The sequence below is a fragment of the Episyrphus balteatus genome, chromosome 2 (assembly GCF_945859705.1).
Source record: "Episyrphus balteatus chromosome 2, idEpiBalt1.1, whole genome shotgun sequence".
Lineage (NCBI taxonomy): Eukaryota > Metazoa > Arthropoda > Insecta > Diptera > Syrphidae > Episyrphus > Episyrphus balteatus.
Window position 1 is genome coordinate 100,720,384 of NC_079135.1, and position 19,828 is coordinate 100,740,211.

General features: G+C 33.6%; 1 protein-coding gene across 1 annotated transcript; it reads left to right on the forward strand.

The window, feature by feature from the left end:
• The first annotated feature begins 673 nt into the window (after positions 1-673).
• On the forward strand, positions 674-18,965 carry LOC129910878 (pickpocket protein 28-like). Its single transcript, XM_055988466.1, has 7 exons — positions 674-1,110; positions 1,175-1,283; positions 1,427-1,587; positions 1,653-1,848; positions 1,900-2,491; positions 18,491-18,633; positions 18,711-18,965. The coding sequence occupies exons 1-7, from the start codon at positions 773-775 to the stop codon at positions 18,942-18,944; spliced, it is 1,773 nt and encodes a 590-aa protein (XP_055844441.1). The 5' UTR covers positions 674-772; the 3' UTR covers positions 18,945-18,965.
• Positions 18,966-19,828: the final 863 nt, after the last annotated feature.

Consider the following 19,828-nt stretch of genomic DNA (forward strand, 5'->3'; position numbering starts at 1 on the left):
ATAAGCTTTTTTATAACCATTTTTTCATTAGTAATAAAATTGGTAATTTTTTAGCCAACAAATTAAAATATTTAATTTTTATTTTTAACTTATAAATTCAGTTATTTTGAAGCTCGTTTTGAACTTCAGGGCTAGAATTGGTTGTAAATTAACCAAAAAATTGAGAAAAAAGTTAATTATTGGTAAAAATAGACCTGATTTAAAACCTATGGTTGAAAAATTAATTTTAAAGCCTATATAGAACCTAGGGTCTTAAATTACAGAGAAAAAAGATACACAATTACCAGAAATGAACTTTGGGTTGATTTTCATGTTAATTTTTACCGAAAATTTACCCACAGTTACAAGATAACCAGTTTATAGCCATTTTATAAACGCGGTAATTCTAAGTAATATTTTTACTTATTTATTTAATTTAGCTACCGAGGTAGTAAATTGTTGCTTGGGTGGAATTACCATTTTTAATGGTTCACAAAGAACGGTCGTAAAAAATTAAAATAGTAATAGTACCTATAGTAAATCTTCATGAGTTAAGGAACAACTACTGGACAAATACTTTAACTTAAATTGAAACAGTACATGTGATTAAAACATTTAATTCTATTGTTTTACGAGTTCTGAACAATTTCGTGTAAGAATTAAAGGTCCCCCAACCCTTTAATCATTCTTCCTCTGTAATTAAACATCAATTTCAAAGTACTTATTTAAATGAGGTTATAACGATTTTTGTAACTGCAATTTGTTACATTTCTATTTAACTTCTTCCATTGCAATGAGAAGTCATACTCGAAGACGACGTGCTTCTAAAGCTCGAGCACTTTGTACTGCAAACGCTGAAGAATTCTGCAGAAATACAACACTTCATGGACTTAAATACATTGTGGAGAAGGACTTGAGCACTTTGGAAAGAATTTTCTTCTTCTTTTCATTCGTTTTTGTGGTTTTAACAGCGGCTTATTTTATATCAAATGTCTATTCAAAATGGAAAAATACTCCAGTTATTGTTGGTTTAAATGCTGTTCCAACTTTCATTACAAAATCACCATTTCCAGCAGTAACAATTTGTAATTTAAATCAAGCTTTGAAGACTAAAGCACAAAAATTTAAAAAGTACTTAAATCAAATTATTATTAAAAGACTTTTGTAACTAATTAAAATTTGATTTTGTATTTAGTGATAGCCTTGAACATTCCATGTTGCAACTTCTTTGCAATCGCGAAGTTTCCTCAAAATATGCTGATGCGGTCACAGATTGGACAATTCTTGAGGATTTTATTGAGCAAGTAAGTATTTATGGTAAAATATTTAGCGACTCAGAAAAAAAAGACCCTTTTCCCGAAGTTAACACTCCTTGACCCTTCATTAAAAGCCAAGGGCTCATTATGAAAAACCCTTTTAAGGCCAAACTTTCACTATCTTTTTAAAGGTCTCTCAACCTTGTGGCGAAATGCTGCTGGAATGTCGATTTGGTGGAATAGATTACAACTGCGATGATATTTTTCAGCCAATTTTGACAGACGAAGGACTCTGTTGTTCATTTAATACTGTTCATCCAGCTTTTATGTATTTTCAACATGACAATATGAGGTAATTATTTTGATATCGGTCCAGGAAACTACAAGTAAAAATTGTTGTATTAGTCCAACGACAAGTCATAATGATTTCTCAAACACTGATGGTACCGTTCCCGTTGATTGGGATCCCGAAAAAGGATACCCAAAATTGATGCCTAGGAAATTTTTTCCCCGTGTTGCTACTGGAACAGGTGAGTCTCTTGGGCTCACGATAATTCTAAATGCTGATTTGGAGGAGTATTATTGTTCATCTGCGAGTGGACCTGGTTTTAAGGTTAGGAACCTTTTTTCCAATTTCATTGATTGACAACAGCCCTTTTTTTAGATTTCCCTTCACAGTCCAACAGAAACTCCACAGCTTCGAGAAACTGGCCTGCTTCTCCAAGCTGGCTTTGAAACGAAAATGCGCATTATGCCAGTCAAATCGGAAGCTGGTACAGAATTACGCTCGATACGTAAAGAATACCGTCAGTGTATTTTTAATGACGAATCCAAATTGATCTACTATCGATTCTATACAAAACGAAATTGTGAAATGGAATGTGACGCTAAATTGCTAGTTAAAAGTTGTAATTGTGTAACTTTTTACATGCCTAAACTCTTTCCTAATGTTAGCAAATGTGGAATTAAAGAGAAGCCATGCGTTGAAGGTGTTATGAAACGGTCGTATGTTCGAGATGTACAAGAAATGGAATGTCATGATTATTGTCTACCAAGTTGTTTTGATTTGACATTTTTACCGGATTTTTTCTTAGCACCAATATCGCATAAAGGATTTTCTATTAGACAACAATTAATACAAAATATGAGTAATGAATATGCATCGCAGAATATCGCAGTTGCACATATGTATTTTAAGGAGAATACATTTAGGAGTAGTGTGAAGACGCAGTTCATTGGGATTACGGATTTTTTATGTAAGTAAAAATACAAATTTTCTTAAGGTTTTTTTTTTTAACTCGAATCCCAAAAAACTTTGTTTAGGTAGGTAATGTATATGTATATTAAAAAATAGATTTCACCTGAAGTTAAAAAAAATCAAAAATTATTATAATTCTATTTAAGTTTGGTTTGTTTTTCGACACATCAATAAAAAAAATTGTTTATTAATACCTTAAACCAAAATTTAAAAAAAATACTGTCCCGCTTTCGAAAATTTGAGATTTCAAACAAGAAAAAAAATATTTTTTTAAAAATCCAAAAATTAATTTTTGATAAATACACTGCCGCTCATCTGAATAGGTTCACATTTTGGTTCATTTTACATTTGGCCTGTCTTGGTATTTAATGCAATGGCACATCTTTTTTATGTATGTAACGAGAGAACATCTTTATGCGCTTAGTTTAGGAGAAAAAAAATTGTCTTGGGGCTTACCGTTCTTCTCACACGGTAGCTAGACCAAATCTAGTCATAAAATCAAGCATATTTTTTGGCTCATCTGAATAGGTTCAAAAGCAAAAATGTTAATAAATGATGAGTTGCATGGGTCTGTTGGACTCAAAATTGTGTCTGTCAATAAATCTGATTGTGTATAAAATGTAAGGATGAAAACGGGTCGTGAAAAATCTTTAGGCGCGGAAAAAATGTGGAAAATAAAAGAAGCCTTTGAATTAGACTGAAACCAACGATGCATTTGGACAGAAACAAACACAAGTAAAATTTAGTAAGCAGTTATTTGCGCAATATCCAAGGGTATAGAAACAACATTAAAAGTCGATGTAACTCAGTCACAACATGGGCCGATAGATGTGCAATGATCAGAATAGCATGACTTCGAGCTAAAAATTAAGCTGAAAACCGGTATAAAATGCAGTTTAACGACGGCAAAACGGGTTGTCAGAAGTGGTAAACATTTGAGGAGAACAAAACTTCGCAAAAATTACCACTTTACAAACCACGAACAGAAACTCACCTCCAATAGTAAAAAAAACTCTGTTTGAAATTGCAGATAAAAAGTTTTGTATGAGGAAATAGCAAATTCGACTTTCACGACAATTTTTTTTTTTTATTGGAGGTGAGTTTCTGTTCGTGGTTTGTAAAGTGGTAATTTTTGCGAAGTTTTGTTCTCCTCAAATGTTTACCACTTCTGACAACCCGTTTTGCCGTCGTTAAACTGCATTTTATACCGGTTTTCAGCTTAATTTTTTAATTCGAAAACCAACCCTAACTTTAAAATGTTTCAAAGACACTATTCATAACAAATTAAATTTTCTATCTAGTTAAGATGATTAAAAAAATTTTAAAATTATTTTTGACTGAAATTCTAACCTAAAATCAATGAAAAAAGGTTAAAAAAAATGAGGATTTTATTTTTTTTTTTACTAAATCAAGGGGTATTTCGTGTATGAAGCCGGTACGTCCCAACTTTGTACTAATTAAATAAAGCAGCGTTAAAATCCTTTGATAATATGCAATTAAAATTTTTTTTTTTAAACGACTGAATTGTAACTTTTCAAAAATTAGCAGTTTTTCTATATTTTTGAATTTTTTAGTTAAAAGCAAGTTTCCACAGACCTCGAGGGTCAAAAAATCAGTACAATGCAATAATTACACGGTGCGACACTGAAAATACACCCGAGAAATAACATAGTGTAGGCTGTTCGTATGGTTGAATAATGCATAAAAATATTTTTTTTATATTTTTGGAACCCTCCATTTTTTTTATTTACAAAAAACCATTTTTACAGACCTTACGATGTAATCTATCAATATTTCAGTCATTTTTCTTACAACTCTCAATATGTTATATGTTTTTGGAAAGAGGATTTCCAGACCTTTTGAATGATTTATATAAGTCTATTGTTTAAACAAATTAAGTGTAGGTTTTTATCCCACAAATCTTGAAAAAGTGATTTTTTTCCCAATTTTTTCAACTTTACCCAATTTTTTTTGCAAAATAATACAAACAAAAAAATAAATTAAGCTTATATTCTGAAAGAATATACATTATTTAGGCACAAATTGGCGTATTTTTTATTGAATTTGACCAAAACTGAGGAATCTATGCTATTTTTTCGTAAATAGAAAATGTGGCTTTTCATGATGTGAATTGCAAGGTGCACAATAGGGTGTTCATTATTATGTAATGTCAAAAAATTAAAAAACATTAAAAATTTGTTTAAACAATAGACTTATATACATCAAATCCTCTTTCCAAAAACATATAACATATTGAGAGTTGTTAGAAAAATGACTGAAATATTGATAGATTACATCGTAAGGTCTGTAAAAATGGTTTGTTGTAAATAAAAAAAAAATGGAGGGTTCCAAAAATATAACAAAAATATTTGTATGCATTATTCGACCATACGAACAGCCTACACTATGTTATTTCTCGGGTGTATTTTTGAAGTTATACTTCTTATGGGAGGGTGAGAATGAAAATTCACTTTTTGACAAGAATGTCAAAGGGATTATGACGCGATCACCCTGGGTAGCAGGGATGTCGTTTCACCTTTAGAGTAGTCAGTACTTTAGTATTTAAAAATGCAGTACGCCGCAGTACGGCAAACATAAAACACACAACACGTTGCAAGTTACATGTGGCAAGTTGTATGTGGCAAGTTGCATGTGGCAAGTTGCATGTGGCAAGTTGTATGTGGCAAGTTGAGTGTGGCAAGTTGCATGTGGCAGGCTGCATGTGGCAAGTTGCGTGTGGTTAGTTGCATGTGGCAAGTTGCGTGTGGCAAGTTGCATGTGGGAAGTTGCATGTGACAAGTTGCATGTGGTAATTTCCATGTGGCAAGTTGCCAGGGTTGCAAAAAGCTCACATTTCAGCTCAGCCCACAGCTCAGCTCAAATTTGAGCTAGCTCACTTTTGCGCTATTTACCATAGCTCAGCTCATTTGAGCTGAGCTGAAAGTGAGCGCCCCCAACTTCCAACGCCTATATCTCGGAATTTTGAAGAAAATGAAAAAAAAAATTTTTGATGCCAAAAGGTAGCGGGGACTCAAACCTACATTTGGGTACAACTCTTATCCCTGTAGGTCCACGCGTTCTCAAACCGGGAGAACTTAAAAGTAAAAAAAAAGAGTGTGTGTACACATGTACACGCGACTGAAGTTATACTTCTCATTCAGTATATGTAAATGAATTTCATTTGATATTTTTAATTTCTATTATTAAATTAATTAATCCACTATTCGTTTTTTACATTTTTATCAAGTGAACAATAAATTAATTCTTTCATCCTCTTGCGTCCATGTAGTTTTCAATTTATTCTGTGAAATTTACTCATGTTGTGCGGTTCAGAACGTACGGTATATGCTTAACGAAAGTAAATGAATTGCGCATAAAATGTGCGATATGGTAATTTTATGATTCAGCACTAGTAGTAGCAATAGGCAATTTGCAGGGTTGCTACAAAGCTCAAAAGTGAGCTGAGCTCAGCTCACAGCTCAGCTCAAATTTTAAGCTAGCTCACTTTTGAGCTATGTACCCTAGCTCAGCTCATTTGAGCTGAGCTGAAAGTGAGCTGAGCTGATGGTTGAGCTAGGCTGTTGGGTGAGCTGAGTTTTCGGTGAGCTGAGCTGAGCTGTTGGGTGAGCTAAGGTAAAGTGAGCTGAGCTGAGCTGTGATGGGTGAGAGGATACATTGATTTTTATTTGGAAAGTATAATGAAATATGAAGATATTTTAAACTTTTATAAAACACCATAGCTTAAGATGTTTGGTTCTAGTTATAACTAATAATATATTAATGTAATTATTTTAACACATGAATATTTTTATAAATAAAACAGATAATTTTTCGTGATCTTTTCTCTTGGTTTTTTTAATAGTAAATATATTTCTATTTTTTTAGTAAAATATTTCTTTTTTTATCATAAAAAAAATTCCGGTACAATCCGGTTTTTCGACTTTTTTTCAAAATTCCGAGAAATTCGCGTTTGAAAGTTGGGGTAAAATTTTTTTTCGAAAAATACCTGAATCTTTGAACGCTCCTGGAAGCTAAACCGCTTGAGAGCAATTTTTGGGAGTGATGCCAAATGATAGTTTGTGTCATGAGCCTACGCTTTGCACATTGTCAGATTTTTAAAAAATCGCCTTCCATGTTAAACCGCCACATCATGCCTATTTTTTCAGAATCGTGCCTATTTTTTTTTTAACTTTTAAGCTCTCCCGGTTTGAGAACGCGTGGACCTACAGGGATGGGATTTGTACCCAAATGTAGGTTAGAGTCCCCGCTACCTTTTGGCAACAAACATTTTATTTTCATTTTCTTCAAAATTCCGCGATATAGGCGTTGGAACGCTTTGATCTAGAGACAGGGGAGTGGTGCCATATGAAAGCTTATATTCTCAGCTACCCGATAGTGGTATAATCCGGTTTTTCGATTTTTTTCAAAATTCTGAGAAAATCGCGTTTGAAAGTTGGGGTAAAATTTTTTTTCGAAAAATCCCCGAATCTTTGAATGCTCCTGGAAGCTAAACCACTTGAGAGCAATTTTTGGGAGTGATGCCAAATGATAGCTTGTGTCATGGGCCTACACTTTGCACATTGTCAGATTTTTAAAAAATCGCCTTCCATGTTAAACCGCCACATCATGCCTATTTTTTCAGAATCGTGCCTATTTTTTTTTTTAATTTTAAGTTCTCCCGGTTTGAGAACGCGTGGACCTACAGGGATGGGATTTGTACCCAAATGTAGGTTAGAGTCCCCGCTACCTTTTGGCAACAAACATTTTATTTTCATTTTCTTCAAAATTCCGCGATATAGGCGTTGGAACGCTTTGATCTAGAGACAGGGGAGTGGTGCCATATGAAAGCTTATATTCTCAGCTACCCGATAGTGGTATAATCCGGTTTTTCGATTTTTTTCAAAATTCTGAGAAAATCGCGTTTGAAAGTTGGGGTAAAATTTTTTTTCGAAAAATCCCCGAATCTTTGAATGCTCCTGGAAGCTAAACCACTTGAGAGCAATTTTTGGGAGTGATGCCAAATGATAGCTTGTGTCATGGGCCTACACTTTGCACATTGTCAGATTTTTAAAAAATCGCCTTCCATGTTAAACCGCCACATCATGCCTATTTTTTCAGAATCGTGCCTATTTTTTTTTTAATTTTAAGTTCTCCCGGTTTGAGAACGCGTGGACCTACAGGGATGGGATTTGTACCCAAATGTAGGTTAGAGTCCCCGCTACCTTTTGGCAACAAACATTTTATTTTCATTTTCTTCAAAATTCCGCGATATAGGCGTTGGAACGCTTTGATCTAGAGACAGGGGAGTGGTGCCATATGAAAGCTTATATTCTCAGCTACCCGATAGTGGTATAATCCGGTTTTTCGATTTTTTTCAAAATTCTGAGAAAATCGCGTTTGAAAGTTGGGGTAAAATTTTTTTTCGAAAAATCCCCGAATCTTTGAATGCTCCTGGAAGCTAAGCCGCTTGAGAGCAATTTTTGGGAGTGATGCCAAATGATAGCTTGTGTCATGGGCCTACACTTTGCACATTGTCAGATTTTTAAAAAATCGCCTTCCATGTTAAACCGCCACATCATGCCTATTTTTTCAGAATCGTGCCTATTTTTTTTTTACTTTTAAGTTCTCCCGGTTTGAGAACGCGTGGACCTACAGGGATGGGATTTGTACCCAAATGTAGGTTAGAGTCCCCGCTACCTTTTGGCAACAAACATTTTATTTTCATTTTCTTCAAAATTCCGCGATATAGGCGTTGGAACGCTTTGATCTAGAGACAGGGGAGTGGTGCCATATGAAAGCTTATATTCTCAGCTACCCGATAGTGGTATAATCCGGTTTTTCGATTTTTTTCAAAATTCTGAGAAAATCTCGTTTGAAAGTTGGGGTAAAATTTTTTTTCGAAAAATCCCCGAATCTTTGAATGCTCCTGGAAGCTAAACCGCTTGAGAGCAATTTTTGGGAGAGATGCCAAATGATAGCTTGTGTCATGGGCCTTCGCTTTGCACATTGTCAGATTTTTAAAAAATCGCCTTCCATGTTAAACCGCCACATCATGCCTGTTTTTTCAGAATGGTGCCTATTTTTTTTTTTGCTTTTAAGTTCTCCCGGTTTGAGAACGCGTGGACCTACAGGGATGAGAGTTGTACCCAAATGTAGGTTAGAGTCCCCTCTACCTTTTGGCATCAAACATTTTTTTTTCATTTTCTTCAAAATTCCGAGATATAGGCGTCGGAAGTTGGGGCGCTCACTTTCAGCTCAGCTCAAATGAGCTAAGCTATGGTACCTAGCTCAAATTTGAGCTGAGCTGTGAGCTGAGATAAAATGTGAGCTTTTTGCAACTCTGGCAACTTGCCACATGGAAATTAACACATGCAACTTCCCACATGCAACTTGCCACATGCAGCTTGCCACATGCAACTTGCCACACGCAACTTGCCACATACAACTTGCCACATGAAACATGTAACTTGACACGTGTTGTGTGTTTTATGTTTGCCGTACTGCGGCGTACTGCATTTTTAAATACTAAAGTACTGCCTACTCTAAAGGTGAAACCACAGCCCTGCTACCCAGGGTGATCGCGTCATAATCCCTTTGACATTCTTGTCAAAAAGTAAATTTTCATACCCACCCTCCCATAAGAAGTATAACTTCAAAAAAAATAGGCACGATTCTGAAAAAATAGGCATGATGTGGCGGTTTAACATGGAAGGCGATTTTTTAAAAATCTGACAATGTGCAAAGCGTAGGCTCATGACACAAGCTATCATTTGGCATCACTCCCAAAAATTGCTCTCAAGCGGCTTAGCTTCCAGGAGCATTCAAAGATTCGGGGATTTTTCGAAAAAAAATTTTACCCCAACTTTCAAACGCGATTTTCTCAGAATTTTGAAAAAAATCGAAAAACCGGATTATACCACTATCGGGTAGCTGAGAATATAAGCTTTCATATGGCACCACTCCCCTGTCTCTAGATCAAAGCGTTCCAACGCCTATATCGCGGAATTTTGAAGAAAATGAAAATAAAATGTTTGTTGCCAAAAGGTAGCGGGGACTCTAACCTACATTTGGGTACAAATCCCATCCCTGTAGGTCCACGCGTTCTCAAACCGGGAGAACTTAAAAGTAAAAAAAAAATAGGCACGATTCTGAAAAAATAGGCATGATGTGGCGGTTTAACATGGAAGGCGATTTTTTAAAAATCTGACAATGTGCAAAGTGTAGGCCCATGACACAAGCTATCATTTGGCATCACTCCCAAAAATTGCTCTCAAGCGGCTTAGCTTCCAGGAGCATTCAAAGATTCGGGGATTTTTCGAAAAAAAAATTTACCCCAACTTTCAAACGCGATTTTCTCAGAATTTTGAAAAAAATCGAAAAACCGGATTATACCACTATCGGGTAGCTGAGAATATAAGCTTTCATATGGCACCACTCCCCTGTCTCTAGATCAAAGCGTTCCAACGCCTATATCGCGGAATTTTGAAGAAAATGAAAATAAAATGTTTGTTGCCAAAAGGTAGCGGGGACTCTAACCTACATTTGGGTACAAATCCCATCCCTGTAGGTCCACGCGTTCTCAAACCGGGAGAACTTAAAAGTAAAAAAAAAATAGGCACGATTCTGAAAAAATAGGCATGATGTGGCGGTTTAACATGGAAGGCGATTTTTTAAAAATCTGACAATGTGCAAAGCGTAGGCTCATGACACAAGCTATCATTTGGCATCACTCCCAAAAATTGCTCTCAAGCGGCTTAGCTTCCAGGAGCATTCAAAGATTCGGGGATTTTTCGAAAAAAAATTTTACCCCAACTTTCAAAAGCGATTTTCTCAGAATTTTGAAAAAAATCGAAAAACCGGATTGTACCGGAATTTTTTTTATGATAAAAAAAGAAATATTTTACTAAAAAAATAGAAATATATTTACTATTAAAAAAACCAAGAAAAAAGATCACGAAAAATTATCTGTTTTATTTATAAAAATATCCATGTGTTAAAATAATTCCTTAATAACTAGAACCAAACATCTTAAGCTATGATGTTTTATAAAAGTTTAAAATATCTTCATATTTCATTATACTCTCCAAATAAAAATCAATGTATCCCCTTACCCATCACAGCTCAGCTCAGCTCACTTTACCTTAGCTCACCCAACAGCTCAGCTCACCGACAGCTCAGCTTACCCAACAGCTCAGCTCAACCATCAGCTCAGCTCACTTTCAGCTCAGCTCAAATGAGCTGAGCTATGGTACATAGCTCAAAAGTGAGCTAGCTCAAAATTTGAGCTGGGCTGTGAGCTGAGCTCAGCTAACTTTTGAGCTTTGTAGCAACCCTGCAAGTTCCATATTGCTACTACTAGTGCTGAAGCACACACAATTCTCATAAAATTACCATATCGCACATTTTATGCGCAATTCATTTACTTTCGTTAACCATATGCCGTACGTTCTGAACCGCGCAACATGAGTAAATTTCACAGAATAAATTGAAAATTACATGGACTCAAGGAGGATGAAAGAATTAATTTATTGTTCACTTGATAAAAATGTAAAAAAACTAAGTGTGGATTAATTACTTCATAATAGAAATTAAAAATATCAAATGAAATTCATTTACGTATACTGAATGAGAAGTATAACTTCAGTCGCGTGTACATGTGTACTAGAGTGACCGCAACTCCCATAGAAAAAATTTTTTGTCGAATTTTTTTCGGGGGAACCCCATAAAATGTTCCGCCTTTGCAGATTTTTAGATAGGCAAAATTTCAGCTCGATTGGATAACTCTAAATGGTGCCGACACTCGCTCAAAGTATCAAAAATCTCTGTTTTTTCACTGTTTTTCGAAGAAAATTAGCTCTAGCTCCCAAACAGATCGGGTTATTTTCACTTTTTATATATTTAATTAAAGGTAGTGTTGTTACACATAATTCAGATGCTTAATTTGTTTAATTTACTAAAAAAGAAAAATATTGTCATCAATTTAAATTTTCAGTACTTACCACAAAAAGAGCTGAAGTGCAAACTCGATTTAAAATTAAACTTTTTTTTAACTGTTTTATTCTGCGGATTGGGATAGAATGGATGTTTCTCTATCTCTGGGCCCTCGGGTAGCAAAAGTATGAGGTATAGTCGTGGGGTGAAAGAGCTATTAACAATGAAACTTTCTTTGTTATTGGATCGATGTAAGGCATCTGATAGAAATGCTTCTCGCATAATTATAGCTACAATAGAAGAAACTTTTGCTTGGTTTAATGCCCAAAGAGCTTATCTGGCTCCTAAACAAGATCTTGATCTTTTGCGTAATTGCATTGAATACCGCAAGATAGATAAAGATATTTCAGAGAAGGCTCTTGCTAAATTCTCAAACCATTTATGGTATTTGAGTTCAGAGCAGGCAGGTCTGGCGTTCTTTGACCTAACTTTACCAGATGGCGAACCAAATTAGAAACGGCCAACATAATTTTGAAAACCAGTGAAACGGAAACCAACAAAATAGTAAATCCAAAGCTACAGACACATGAAGATGAACAATTTGTCACAGCAGGGTTAAAAAATATTGTGAACAAAGAAACATTGAACTTTTTCAGCCGATTGAAAATATACACAAAAGTTTTCTCAAAGAACCTCCAAATCTTTGGCCCGAAAACCCGCATTTTAAAGAAGGCTTTAAAAAAGTGCAATCAGTCGTAAATGACATGACAGAAAGAGGAGTCAAATTAATAACGGATTTTAATAACCTTTTAACTAAAGATGAGGAACAAAAACAATATATACCTACTTCAAGTAGTCAGTGAGTGCCGAAAATTGTATCCTGATGCTTCCAAAACTACTTTGTAAATCTGTTGATTAAATTTTTTTAGTATTTACTTCATTAATTATGTATAAGAAATGTAACACGATGTTATTTTTTTTGTTTTTTAGGCCGTGTGATGGTTTTGTTTTGTTTTTTTTTTTTTTTTATTAAAAAGGAGTTTCATAGCAGAAAAGAGGCAGAGAAAAATATTAAACAATAAGCCATACAGCTGAAATTTTTTTGTTCACCTCACACAGTGTTAACTATTTAACGCAATTCACACACAGCCTTAGAATTCTGTTAAATGTTTCGTTTTTTTAAATAAAACAGTTTAAAAAAAAAGTTTCATTTTAAATCGAGTTTGCACTTCAGCTCTTTTTGAGGTAAGTACTGAAAATTTAAATTGATGACAAAATTTTTCTTTTTTAGTAAAACTAAACAAATTTAGCATCTGAATTATGTGTAGCAACACTACCTTTAATTAAATATATAAAAAGTGAAAATAACCCGATCTGTTTGGGAGCTAGAGCTAATTTTCTTCGAAAAACAGTGAAAAAACAGAGATTTTTGATACTTTGAGCGAGTGTCGGCACCATTTAGAGTTATCCAATCGAGCTGAAATTTTGGCTATCTAAAAATCTGCAAAGGCGGAACATTATATGGGGTTCCCCCGACCAAATTTCGAAAATCGATTTCTTGCGGTCACTCTAATGTGTACACACACTCTTTTTTTTTTTATTTTATTTTGTAGCACAGTGTTATTACTCACACTTTGCCAAACAATTTAGTTTAATTTTTTTTGGTTTTTTCACGTTTTTAAAGAGAAACTTTTCGTTGGGCGTTAATTTGACATTAAATGTTATTTAAGCCATTCAAAATAGTTGTTAAAAAGTAAGTATTAAAAGTTTTTCTATGCAATAAACTGTCGCTCCGCCCATTCGATCGGTATTTATAAAAGTATACACATAGGTACAAAAAATTGTACACAAAGCCATAAGGTTCGGATGCAAATAATTTTTTTTGTTTGTCATACTTAGTTTATGTTAAATCAATCCCTCGAGGTCTGTCTACTTTAAAAGTGTATGTGACAGGTTGCGTTATTTTTGATTCAAATAAATTTATTACTAAAAACCCCTCTGTAGGATTTCTAAAAACGCTATATACCAAGTTTGGAGTAAATCAGTCACCCAGAAAACTAGTCAGTTACAAAATCGATGTTTCTATGGTACCTACTTCAAAATTATATATATAGCTCAGGGAAATTAGTCAAAATATGGGCATGAAATCGCATTTTTCGCGGGACAAAATTTTTTTCATGGAATGTGTTCGGGTGGTTGCCCTTATCATAAAAGTCAATTTGTTGGGAAAATTGGAGGTTGGGAACAGCCGCCATCTTGGAAAAGAGATTGGTATCGTTTTTATTGAATAGCTCCATTGTTATTCATTTTAACAAAAACTCGTCGCCCGAGAGTTGTTTTGTCGTAAACGCCAAAATGCACTTTTTTAAACTGGGTATGTAGTAATAGGTTTTAGAACGTTCTCTTTTCATTTCTGTTATCAGATTTGTCCTATCGTTTACCGTTACTGAGATAATTAGTGTGCATTTTGTCGTATATCCACAAAATAAGCATCGGATTAGCTTTGGTTTGTCGTAAGCGCCAACTTTTGGCGTTTACGACAAAAATTCTATGTATTTTTCAGCTTTTTTTTCTTCAGTATTGGTTTGTCGTACGTCGTACAAAACAGATAGGGTAGAAAATTTCGAACTTGTTTTGTCTTACATGTATGTAGATATATGACCCAAATAGAATATAAACAAATATAATAAATCTACTAGAAAAGTATTTATTGAAAATAAGGACTTCATGTGCTATAAGGACAACGAATTTAAAAACTAAGGGCTGCATTAAGCTTTGCGCTACTTGAGGTTTTGCACTATTCCTAGAGGTGCAAGGAAGAAAAAAGTGCATCTGAGAGACATCTCAAATGTTGTATTTAATTTTGTCATGGTTCTTGTCGTTTGTTCCTGCCGCTAGATACTTGACCTCATCCTCGGTCGCAAGTACCGCTTATAAATATGTACACTTGTTGATCTTCTATCGAACACAAGATCAAGAAGTCGACCGTCGGTCGCGGGCGCCGCTTCGTTCAAGACAACAAGTCGACTGTAGTCGTGGGCGCCGAGCCCGTGGCGCCTCTTCGTTCACGCGTTGTCGTGAACGAAGCGAAAAAGGGTTGCTGTGAGTTTTGTTATTGCACCCGCTCACAAAAAACACCTGCTGGTCGAAAATTATTTTTTGAAGGCGCCATTGTTCTTCGCTAAATTTGCGTTATTGTTTTGCAAATTGATGATACTGATGATACTTTTACACTATTTTATAAAGCGAGCGGTAGAAAAGTGGAATATAAAAGCTCATCAATATTTAAAACATATAAAAAGTCTACCATAGCAACTCCTGTAAATTTGTTCAGCCAATGTCTTCAAATTACTAAAAAATCTAACTCGATAACTAAGGATAAGATTATTGATATTAAAAGCCTTTTCATATTTATGCCTAAATCAGACCAAGAATATTATGAAGCGTTATTCAAATCAAAAAATTAGAATAAATTCTTTAGTTTGATATTTATTTAATTTACTTTTATTTATGACCATATATTAATTTATTAATTTAACCAAACTTGGTTTATTTTTATTTTATTTCTTTCATATTTCATAGCCAAAGGATGACTTTTATTTTTTGTTAAGACATTTTTTAATTTTTTTTTTATGTTTATGGTCATATTTTTTGGTTTTTCTTTATTTTAAATCTATTTATTTTAATAATTGAGCCTCTAAGTCAAACCAATACTACTTCTATGTAATAAGAAACTATTTTTTAAATGTTTAATTAATAAATAAAAACGAACTGTGAACATTTTTTTATTTATTTTTTAGTATTGGAATGTTGTACGTGCGCCTACTTTGTCGTACGTGTACGGGATGGAAAAAAAGTTGATTTTGGTGGCGTTTACGACAAACTGATTTTGGATAAAAACCTTGATAATTTGAAAACTAAAATAGATGTGACAATTTTGACAACATAAATATGAAGAAGATATCGCACAAAATATTCTATTAAAAATTGAAAAAAATCTATCGGCCAGTTTTTTTTTTATAAAAGCTCAAACCTTAAAATGCGATTTCCCAAAATTCCAAAATTGGCGTATACGACAAAACAATTCTCAGGCGACGAACTGACAAAGGTAAGACTTATCAACAATAAAATTATCTAAAAAATGATATACAAAACAATTCCGTGAGTTGATTAAATAAAATTTTACAGTTGGTCAAAGTGCGGGTTTATATCGCAAGGTTGGGACAAAATGACATTTGTTCATATATCTGACGAACTTTTGATTTGTTTGGATAATTCTTCAAGAATGAATTATAGTACTTATAATTACCTATAAAATGAGCCCACCATCGTTATTGTAACCATCGTATTGTAGAAGTAATCCAACTCCGAAACTCTCCATGTACTAGTCAAAAGTGAGAAAAAAGCTAGTTTTTTGCTAGTAGGCCGAGAAAATTTTGGGAGTAGAGGTTTAACCAAAATACAAGTACGCAGTTTTGCAGCCATACGCGTGTTAATGTCGATTTCAAAGGTCTGACAACTCTAATTTTGTGCTTTATACGGTTTTTGGGGGGTTAAATAACGTAAGTTTTCCAATTAACGAGAATGGGCTAAATTTATACTATTTGAAATTATAAATATACAAGCTGATGCTCTTTTGTTTTTCCTAAATCTAGACACCCCAATCTTTGCTATGGGGTTAATTTAACTCACGATATAAGCTTTTTTAACTAACCATATCAGGCTTTTCAATTCAAATAAACAAACAAAAATCGAAACAAAAAAGCCTCTAAACATAATCGTATAAACGGCTTATATCTTGAGTTCTATTGGTCACATCCTCAAGATTGGGGTGTCTAGATTTAGGAAAAACAAAAGAGCATCAGCTTGTATATTTATAATTTCAAATAGTATAAATTTAGCCCATTCTCGTTAATTGGAAAACTTACGTTATTTAACCCCCCAAAAACCGTATAAAGCACAAAATTAGAGTTGTCAGACCTTTGAAATCGACATTAACACGCGTATGGCTGCAAAACTGCGTACTTGTATTTTGGTTAAACCTCTACTCCCAAAATTTTCTCGGCCTACTAGCAAAAAACTAGCTTTTTTCTCACTTTTGACTAGTACATGGAGAGTTTCGGAGTTGGATTACTTCTACAATACGATGGTTACAATAACGATTGTGGGCTCATTTTATAGGTAATTATAAGTACTATAATTCATTCTTGAAGAATTATCCAAACAAATCAAAAGTTCGTCAGATATATGAACAAATGTCATTTTGTCCCAACCTTGCGATATAAACCCGCACTTTGACCAACTGTAAAATTTTATTTAATCAACTCACGGAATTGTTTTGTATATCATTTTTTAGATAATTTTATTGTTGATAAGTCTTACCTTTGTCAGTTTTTGTTAAAATGAATAACAATGGAGCTATTCAATAAAAACGATACCAATCTCTTTTCCAAGATGGCGGCTGTTCCCAACCTCCAATTTTCCCAACAAATTGACTTTTATGATAAGGGCAACCACCCGAACACATTCCATGAAAAAAATTTTGTCCCGCGAAAAATGCGATTTAAATTACTAATTTCCCTGGGCTAATAACAAAAATTTCGAATTTTGTTGGATTTTGAAAATTTTTTTTTAACAAAACTCATATTTCAATAAGTGTTTGAACTAAAAATTTGGACTCTTCACCTAAAATTTTGTTTTCAAAATTACTGATTACTGACAAAAGAAAAAAAAAATAAAAGTTATTTTTTATTTTTTTTTATTTTTCAAAGTGTCTCCACTGGACCTACATATGTATAAGCAAACCGGAAGTGCACTTTTTGAACTTAAAATTTAAATAAAAAAAGACTCAGGGGTGCCCACAAAATTAAATTTTGTGCAGCAATTAAGCATTTAATTAGCAATAATTTTGAACACTAAAAAAAATAATAATTTTCTTATTTTCTTCAAACTAAATCAAAAGCTGTTGAGGCTTTAAAAACGAAGTTTATGGAGTTTACAAATATCTAGCTAAAAAAAACTTGGATGCCAGCCAAACCAATCGTTTTTAATCATATCAGATTTTTTCCACCAGCTTCAGACATGAACTCACAAAACATGCGGGGTTCAAATTTTTGGTTCGGGCAACAAATCAGCTACATATTACTGATAATATTTTTTTTTATGTATCCACCACAAAGTGTCCGCCAAATTATGGAACGTTCAAAAGTCAATTAGTTATTAGTCAAAAATAGAAAACCGGATGCGAAAATCCTTCGTAGAAATTTGAAAATTTTTACTTTATACTTTTTTACTTTTTGGGTTAACTACAAGGCTTAATACTAAAGTTTGAAAAAATTCGTTGGTTGTTTTTTTTTTTACCAAAAAATCCGAAATATAAACCCTCAATATTTAATATTTAAAAAGTACGACCTCGTTGGTATGCGTCATTAGTCATTACACACAAACCAGCAGAGCTAACGAAGCTACCCCAATTTTTTTATTTCTGACTTGTTCTATTTCAATGATTTTTTTCTTAAATATTAATCAAAATCAAACTTTTCAATAAAAAAAAATCAATCATTTGAAATTTAGGTTTAATATGTGCGACATAATGAAGAATATTTTTCTAAAAAAATCAGCGATTCTAAAATTTTTGTGAGTCTAATTGAGTCATTTTTTATGTTTCGAATTTATTTTTGAAATTCAGTTTTTCATTTGACGGACGAAATTTATTTGAATAAACTCTTACGAGTATATGAGCGAGATGTAGATATTTTAAATAGCGGTATAGTGAATGGAAAATTTACAGCTTTAAATCTTTATACCCGTTATCAACTTTTATAATTGTATCAAAGCTGGATGACTGTCCTTTAAATCAGAACTACTGTATACCTACCACTACATGTGCTCAAAGCAAAATGGATGTGAAGGTCAATAGGCACTGTTTTTTAATCATCAACAAATCTTTTCAAAAATTAAGTTTTTTAAGTGTAAAATTTTAAGTTTAAAATGCAACACTAAGACAATATACATACATATGTACCTACCTACTTACAAAATTAATTTTTATTTTATTTTTTACCAGCAAACACTGGTGGTTTAATGGGTCTATTTATGGGCTTCAGCTTTATTTCACTTGCCGAGCTAGTCTATTTCGCCTTCATACGACCACTTCGTCGATTTCTCCATCGTCATCTACGCAAAACTTCTATTCAAAGCATAAAAAAAGTAACAACCATAACAATTCATATGATTATATTGCTCTATCATGTTAACCATTATCATCGATTAACCCTCATTTATAGGATGACCCTCAAACACGCCAACAACAACAACAACAACAGCAGCAAACAAGACTACAACTACTCGATTACACTTCAAACAAAAGAAACTACAATTATAGATCAAGATTAGTTCATCTACCATCGACAACAATGGCAACTAATAAAATAATTCCCACCAACAAGCAAGACCAAGAACACCAACGGCTACAAAATATTGGCACAATATCACAATCCTTGAGGAAGGATTTTAAATAAGCACCACCTCATTCACATGTTTAGTGATAGTCCAGTCATTTTATACATTTGGAAATGCAAAATGACCGAGAAAGCTACATTTTGGATATGTTGTAGGGGATGCTTAAAAAAGCTTAACTTGAAGTTTTCGACCAAGATTTCCTATGAGCTATTTCCGCAATAACTTTTTTGACAATAACTCGGCTATCCTTCGAGATACGAAAATTTTACAAGCAGCTTTTTTGTAGCTTTTACCATGTTCTACAATTCATGCATACACATTTTTTGCGTATCATGAACCGTTTTCGAGATATCGATCAAAAAAGTAAAAAATTTACGATATGCGATTTGTTTTTTGACATTATCTATTTTTTGGTGACGAATTTACAAAAAAATATTAAAACCTGTTCAGACCTACAATTTCGTGTTGTATTTTATTTTTTTTGGAATAAAATTACCACCTCCAGCCGGCCGCAAAGTCGTTTAGTCCGCACCAACCGCTAAGAAAGCCGCTCGTTCGGTTGTGAAAAAAAAACAATCATTCATGTTTTTTTTAATGTCAAAAAAAATAAATAAAAATACGAAATTGTAGGTCTGAACAGTGTCTACAAATTTGATTTAAATATTTTTTTGGATATTCATGACCAAAAAATAGATAATGTCAAAAAACAAATCGCATATCATACATTTTTGACCTTTTTGATCGATATGTCGAAAACGGTTCATGATACGCAAAAAATGTGCATGCATGAATTGTAGAACATGGTAAAAGCTACAAAAAAGCTGCTTGTAAAATTTTCGTATCTCGAAGGATAGCCGAGTTATTGTCAAAAAAGTTATTGCGGAAATAGCTCATAGGAAATCTTGGTCGAAAAATTCAAGTTAAGCTTTTTTAAGCATCCCCT